Genomic DNA, 7,024 nt, shown 5'->3' with positions numbered 1-7,024 from the left:
GTTTTCGGCCGTGGCCCCCCCCCCCCGCCGCGCCCCCCCCCCCCCCCCCCCCCCCCCCGCCCGCCCCCCCCCCCCCCCCCCCGCGTGTTATGGTGTGGAAGCAAGGTAAATGGTTGGACGCTAAGATTTTTCGCTATAGAATAGCTGGCATGGTATACCTTTATAAAAAGAAAATCGGGGGCGAGAGGATCATAGCAATAGAAATAGGCTTAGCAGTGCATTCCACAAATCGATGTAAGGGTGGCTGATTGCCCCTATTTGTCGGTCGAGTGCTAACTCTTTCACAAATATCTCAATTCTCAACTACACTCGGGCACTTCAATGCCAGAAATGTGAACTAAGGGGTCTATTCAAACCCTAAGCCTTTGACTAATATGGCATATCATATTCATCTAAGCAGAGGCCAGATTGCTTATTATCAGAACGGCATGAAAATGGAACTAAGCAACATTGTTTCATACACCTTTTGGATGATGTACCCGCCTGTCCAGTATAGCCGCACTTTGATTCAAGGATCTCGTCCCATGTAAGGTGTGTAGTGCTACTGTTGCATTGCATTTGAGCTATCCATGGGTGTTTGGAGAAGCTGCCTTGCACGCTCCTCTCCTCTCCTCAGCGTAGTTAACATTGCTACATATTTCTATAATCAGCCTGCGAATCAGTGTTGCTGTTTAGAACAACCCGGTCTACGATTGGAAGAATTGATCAATACACACACACACACACACACACACACACGCACGTACGCACGCACTTCCATAAGCATACCTATTTATTTATATATAATATATTTACGTTTTCTTGATCAGAGCCGGCCTACACCTTCAACGCGATGCTCACTCAGCCTATGACCTCTCTCTTATTTTATCCACCAAACATCAAACCATGAATCCTGCTGGGAACGAAAACGACCAATACCCCATTCGACTTGGAATGTGGACGAACTGGTCTCGTGGGCAAATCATGGGAAGCACTCTCACGCTTCAAAGACGCGATGCAGACCTCCTCATTGCATTCATCGGTTTTCTCATCGCGTTTTTCGCAACCCGTGCGTGGAGGATCCTCTGCTTTGTGTTTCACCGATACTACTCAACGCCCCTTCCTCAAGACGCTATCTATCACCAACATCAAGCAATTCTACGAAACTCATCCTCGCCGGAGGATGGTATCAACCTGCTTTTGCGGCTGCTCTGGGAAAGCCGCCACTCAAAGGGGCGCTTGCGACCCTTGTCTACTGCTACTGTTGCGACTTGCTGTCTTACGGTATTTACTATCGCTGGTGGTTTCTCTTCCCGAATTTCCACCGGGATCGGCAACGAAGTATTGATTAGTAGCAACCACTGTGGCTCTTCTCTTCTTACGAGTGTATTCGATGACCCCGAGAAATATTTCGCAGGCCTACCATATCGTGCTGGGCTGATCAACAATGCTGCCAACTATGCTCTGCAGTGTTACTCAAGCAATATTAGCGTCGGTCTTAATTGTGACCGTTACGTCAAGAAGCACATTACTGGCACTGTCGACCTAGAGGCACCTTGTCCTTTTGGCGATCGCATATGCCGAAATGAGACTTTGAATATCCGTCTGGACAGTGGTTATGTAGACAGCCACGAAGATCTCGGGGTGAATTCTCCTCCTGATCAAAGAGTTCTCTGGCGAAACGTTCTTCAATGCGGGCCATTAACCACGGAAGGTTTCACTAGTGAGCAAAATCCAGCCGGCCAAAATGAGACATTCACTTTATACCACTATGGAAATACAACAGGAGTACGTGGCGATCCGCTTGACTATGTGTACAGAGCAGCGTCAGTTGAATCCCAGTATTCATATATACTGACCAGCACTGATATTATTGATACCTACTTTACACATCATCTAAAGTAAGTCTAAAGCAAGATATCTGCGCCTTTAGTAAAAGACATTAAACCCGAGTCTTCCATGCTAATGTCATGTATGTAGCCCAATACAATCTACTGTTGGAAATAGGACCACTAGGAAGAATTCGGACTTCGAGCCCATCCAACCCCTATTTCAAAATGATGCAGATACTTACATAATTTTCCTCTCGGGCAACGGCGTGCAGTACTCGTTCCCAACTTCTGATGAGTGGTACCAAGTGGCCGCGACACCGTCTAACGGAAGTTCCGTGTCAGCTGACACTGCCAGTCCAAACAAAGTCTACCTTCCTTTACAACCAGCGTCTCCGCTAGGCTGTGCAGACCAATATCAGTTCTGTAATACTGCGTTGCCAGAAGAGCGCAGATGTGGGCCACTCGCCAGCCTTTTGGACGCAATATCTGGAGCTGCGCCCCTGTTTGGAACTCAGTATTTAAATTACTTTACATCTGGTCTGAACGCTGGGAATGCCAAGACGGAATCGGAAGCTCGTTTCAACTATTTCGCCTCCAGATTTGGCACTCGCACATCGATCAACATCCTGCTAACTCAACTTGGGTCGATGGGGCTTATATCACAAAGAAACTTGCTTGGTGGAATACAAGGACCATTGGCACCGAACCAGTGGCAACTCGATATAAGCCACCTATGGAATATAACAATGGCCCTTCAGCAGGTAGCATTGATTGACATGGCTTATGGTCCAACTGACCCAGGCACTTTGCAGACTTGGATTAACTTCACAAGTCCGGCTCTGCAGAAGATATGTGGTAGCCAGGTATGCATATATCACTTAATATTTTTGTGCAACCCTACATAATAACAGAATCTTTTAGAAAATCCACAGTACGGCCTACGGCTCATTCAGCGTCTTCGGTCTTTGCTTTACACTGCTCTTCGGTTTTCTCATCACCCTAATTTCGTTCCTGCTAGAACCCACCTCGAGGTATCTGTGCAAGAAAAAGGGATATAAACCATACACGCATTTGGAATGGACTACGAATGCGACCTTGCAGCTTCAGCGCCTAGCATACGATGAAGTGGGAAGCGGCACCTGGTCACAATGCATTCAGCAAATCCCGCATACAAAGGCGAATGAGCTTCTTGCCTGTCTAGATATCACGGATCCGACGCATCCAGTTCTTTACTCGGCAGCACATAAAGAAACAGAAGTGGAGAAGCCTCACAATTCTACTTTGTGCCACGATACAATTTCTCCGAGTCACTCAAGACCATCGCCGGATATGTCGACCGCACCGACTAGTGAGACTGTAGACTTAGCCACTGCTCTACATACTCCTATCGAAGATAAAATAACGCCAAATATAGATTCGGAGTCGGAAAGCTAGCGCTATCGATTGAGTACCTACTTATTCCTCGTTGAACTATTGACGTAGAGGAGATCTTTGGATTGGCTACTATTGATATGTACGGAGATAGCAGTAAAAAGACTCAATAATCAAGATACAGAGTCATTTATCCCCCCCTTAGGCAGATTTTGAGCCTCATTGCTCCTGCAAGCGCTGAAACATGAGCCGAACCCCTTCCCTATCTGGCAATTCCTGACTTCAGCGTTCGTGATAGAGTTATGTGCCAGGAAGCGCGCGGGCCATGCTGCAGCACTAACGCAAATTATACGGCAAGTATCGAAGACGACAGACATCCTTGCTGGCTGGTATGAGGCATGTCAATGGTAGTGGAACCGTGCGATAACATTGGTGGGCTTCGCGCTTATGCGTGTAAGCAAGCCTCTGAGTCAAGAAGGAAAAAAATACCATCGATATAGCTAGCTATTGAAGTTCTGGATATATTCGGCAGAAGCTTTGTGGAAAGAGTCAGTACAGCTAACATGATGCAGAAACTAAAGAGCGTAGTCGACGACGCCATAGTCTAATTTGAGGGGCCGCAAGAACACAGCACAGAAGATACCAGCCCGATCTCGACGATAGCACCGCAGGCAGAGCTGATATTTACCTACGGGGAAATTGGCACTGATTCGTTGGAGTTAGATGAGGAGTCCATGGCTGCTATTGTGGTGGCACCCAAGATAGCCTAACACGTTGCAATGAAGCAGAGTGTTGGATTCTGTGTGTGATACGCAGAGATCTGAATTGACTATCTGATTGAGTGAAGTTGTTACTATCTAGAAGGTTACTCTAAGGTGAGTGCTGGCTGAAGTGGAAGTAGGGTGCCCCAATAACCCAACAGCTAAGAGATACTATCAGGATCATTAGACATAGGCTTAACCCCTGATTTTAACCTGGAGCCCTATACCGTGTAGAGAAGGATCTCGAGATACTTTGGTAGATTAATTAGTTCTTATCTCAATCAGTTATATAGTTGATAGAATTAATTAGATTTCTCTATCGAACGAAGTATCCCTATCTGGAATTGGTATCTAAAAACTAAATGCAACATGTACCAAGCTCGAGTCACAACGAACCTCTCTTCAAGTCTTTTCACAGCGAGTGCTACGATAGCAATGCTGTTCTACTAAATTGACTGCTAAAGATTGCTGAAAATTAGCCTTGTCTATACAAAGTTCTTTTCGCTACGCGATCATTTTGGGCGTGGGTTTAACGACAAGCCAAGCAGCATATGCGGTCGGCAATCAACTAACAGATGCAGCACATGCGGCCGATCTTATTCAGTTTATCAACATTTCACAAGGGTCGAGCCAATTGATCGGGCTCGCTATTGCCAGCACAATATTCCAGACTTAGAGTTTTGACGGCATTCGACATATCCTAGGGCCGGAGTATAGCGGCGATGATATCCAGGCCGCTATTGCTGGTGCACGTAGCGATCTTCTCTCCAGCGTATCGCCCAAGACACGTGACGCCATTATTGATGTTATTGTCAGGGCAATCAATGATGTCTGGATTCTTGTCATAGCGGCTGGGCTCTGCACACAATCTGTTCACTATTCTTGACCCGATCCGGATTTAAACCGACTGATAGCGCTGGTCTCTTGGTTAGATTTTCAAGCTCGGCTCTCTATAGATGGAGGGGATATAGGACTATAGAAGCGGAGAAGCAAATCCAATGTACAACGTTAGCGTGCTGGAAAAGGTACAAGGCGTATAACCTCACATTACTCTAATTAACGACAGTGCCGTTCCTGGTCACCCCCAGTTACCTTTCAATCTTAATGGCGGCATATAACAGCGAGCGTCACAAAGGAGATGTCACGAATCAGTAGTGGTGAGCATCGTAAAAGGCTCGAGGCTCTGCTTGGTACATGTTCTGGCAGAGGGCTCATGCAACGCCAACTACTGCATACTAACGGCATCGCTCTGTGTTGTGATGTTCTCCATATAACTCCGACGACTCCTGTCTACCCCTGCATTTTCCGCCAACTCCAGTTGGTCTCATCTTCGCGATGGTTGCAAACATTCGGTAGCACCAAGCCCGACCTCAGCTTTCTCGGATTTATCTGTCCGGAATTTAAACCAAATCCGATAGCCCACAAACATACACTAGTTTGATTGTCCCAATGCTGCCAAAACGTCAGGTGGGTGCTGGATGTGCTATCCGTGACTCCTCATGACAGAATGGATCCGGAACTCCCTTCTCTTGTAGATAAAAGAGGCTCGATTAATTGAAAGTGCTTATAAGACCTCGTCCAGACCCAGGGGTGAGCACCCAGTATCACGAGAAACGACAGCAGCTAATTCAGCCACTATTTGACTTCATCACCTAAGAAATTGCGATTAAGCTACCTCGACGTAATGTCTCTCCCAAGCACTTACAAGCACGCGGTGTTCCCCGGCATGGGACAGGCGTTGGTGGTTGAGGAGACGCCCTTGAAACTCCCTGGGCGCGGAGAGATTCTCATCAAGGTTGAGGCTTGTGGTGTCTGTTTTTCGGACATGTTTGCCCAAAACAACGTCATGGGTGGTGGGTTTCCGCTCTGCCCAGGCCACGAGATAATCGGTCGCGTCGCTGCCATTGGTGATGGGGTCACCGCGTGGAAGGTTGGAGACCGCGTTGGCGGCGGTTGGCACGGCGGTCATGATGGCTCTTGCACCGCATGCTCCAAGGGCTGGTTTCAGATGTGCGATAACCAGGTCATCAACGGCGAGACAAAGGCCGGTGGATGTAAGCTGTTCATTCATTAATCTGCTCCAGAGGGCCAACTACATGATCGGAACCTGTTACTGACGCGGGAAATCGCTTCTTCTCTTCACAGATGCGGAGTATAGCATTCTCCGCTCCGAAGCGACCGTGAATATTCCCGAACATGTCGACGCCGCTAAATATGCCCCAATTCTTTGCGCCGGCATGGCCGTATTTAACTCGATCCGACACATGAACATTGCCGTGGGCGACCTGGTCGCTATTCAGGGCATAGGGGGTCTTGGACATCTCGCTATTCAATATGCCGCCCACATGGGATAAGCAAATCGCAAGGGTCCCGGGCCACCACGTCACGCGCTTTTTACGCGAATTCGCATATATAAATCCCTATACCCAACGCAATCAGTTTTTACCTTCTAACCTTCTTTTTATATTTAATCGAATTACCTTTTTATATTAAATCTTATAATGCTTTTAATTTTTTAAAAAAAGCGTTATTAAAGCATTATTTATAATATTAAGCTTAATTTAAGTATTAAAATAATAGTTATGGTGGCTGGCCTGGTGACCCACCTAGGGCTTGGTATTGGATTTCTAGCTGCTGAGCTTCTTAATTGTATATGTCTTATTCTATCTCTCTACTTAATTAAATCATATATATTATTATATATAGAGCTTTTTAAAGGAGTATAGTAAGTGTATGCTATAGTGGTAATGCATTTAACGTAATTAGTATATTTAATTTATAAGGCTCCTATTTTATACGTTATATTAATTTAATATACCCCTTTAAGTTATGTTAATATAATGGTAAAGCTTATATTGTAGCTTTATAAATAGCTCCTTTTTTAATATAATTATCCTTATAGCTTAAGTTTTAATAATTAAAACTTAAATAAAGCTTTTTAAACCTATATAATAAGTTTATAAATATAAAGTAATATATCTTCTTTATACTTATTTAAATTATATATATAAATAGTTATAAAAATGGTAGGTATATACCTTTTATAGGTATATAATAAGTATATTTTTTTTAAATATATCC

At 45.3% G+C, this 7,024-nt stretch overlaps 2 protein-coding genes across 2 annotated transcripts; both read left to right on the top strand.

Annotated features, from left to right (window-relative positions):
- Positions 1 to 885: 885 nt before the first annotated feature.
- Positions 886 to 3,245, top strand: F5B22DRAFT_638534 (uncharacterized protein; the record flags this gene model as incomplete). The annotated part of the gene is made up of 3 exons (XM_047977598.1): positions 886 to 1,880; positions 1,960 to 2,674; positions 2,733 to 3,245. The coding sequence occupies 3 exons, from the start codon at positions 886 to 888 to the stop codon at positions 3,243 to 3,245; spliced, it is 2,223 nt and encodes a 740-aa protein (XP_047827613.1).
- A 2,227-nt stretch (positions 3,246 to 5,472) lies between these two features.
- On the top strand, positions 5,473 to 6,429 carry F5B22DRAFT_386302 (chaperonin 10-like protein). Its single transcript, XM_047971341.1, has 3 exons — positions 5,473 to 5,533; positions 5,601 to 5,997; positions 6,089 to 6,429. Exons 2-3 carry the CDS (start codon positions 5,628 to 5,630, stop codon positions 6,295 to 6,297), a joined length of 579 nt encoding a protein of 192 aa, XP_047827612.1. The 5' UTR covers positions 5,473 to 5,533; positions 5,601 to 5,627; the 3' UTR covers positions 6,298 to 6,429.
- The last annotated feature ends 595 nt before the right edge of the window (positions 6,430 to 7,024 follow it).

The sequence above is a fragment of the Xylaria bambusicola genome (assembly GCF_022495145.1).
Source record: "Xylaria bambusicola strain CBS 139988 unplaced genomic scaffold F5B22scaffold_46, whole genome shotgun sequence".
Lineage (NCBI taxonomy): Eukaryota > Fungi > Ascomycota > Sordariomycetes > Xylariales > Xylariaceae > Xylaria > Xylaria bambusicola.
The sequence above is the reverse complement of the archived record's forward strand: the minus strand, read 5'-3'. Positions and strand labels throughout refer to the sequence as shown.

Excerpts from the sequence above, each read along its gene's own strand:
- F5B22DRAFT_386302 (XM_047971341.1), top strand. The coding sequence starts at position 5,628 with ATGTCTCTCCCAAGCACTTACAAGCACGCGGTGTTCCCCGGCATGGGA. Across the intron at positions 5,998-6,088 it reads CGAGACAAAGGCCGGTGGAT|ATGCGGAGTATAGCATTCTC; the intron begins GTAAGCTGTTCA and ends TTCTCTTCACAG.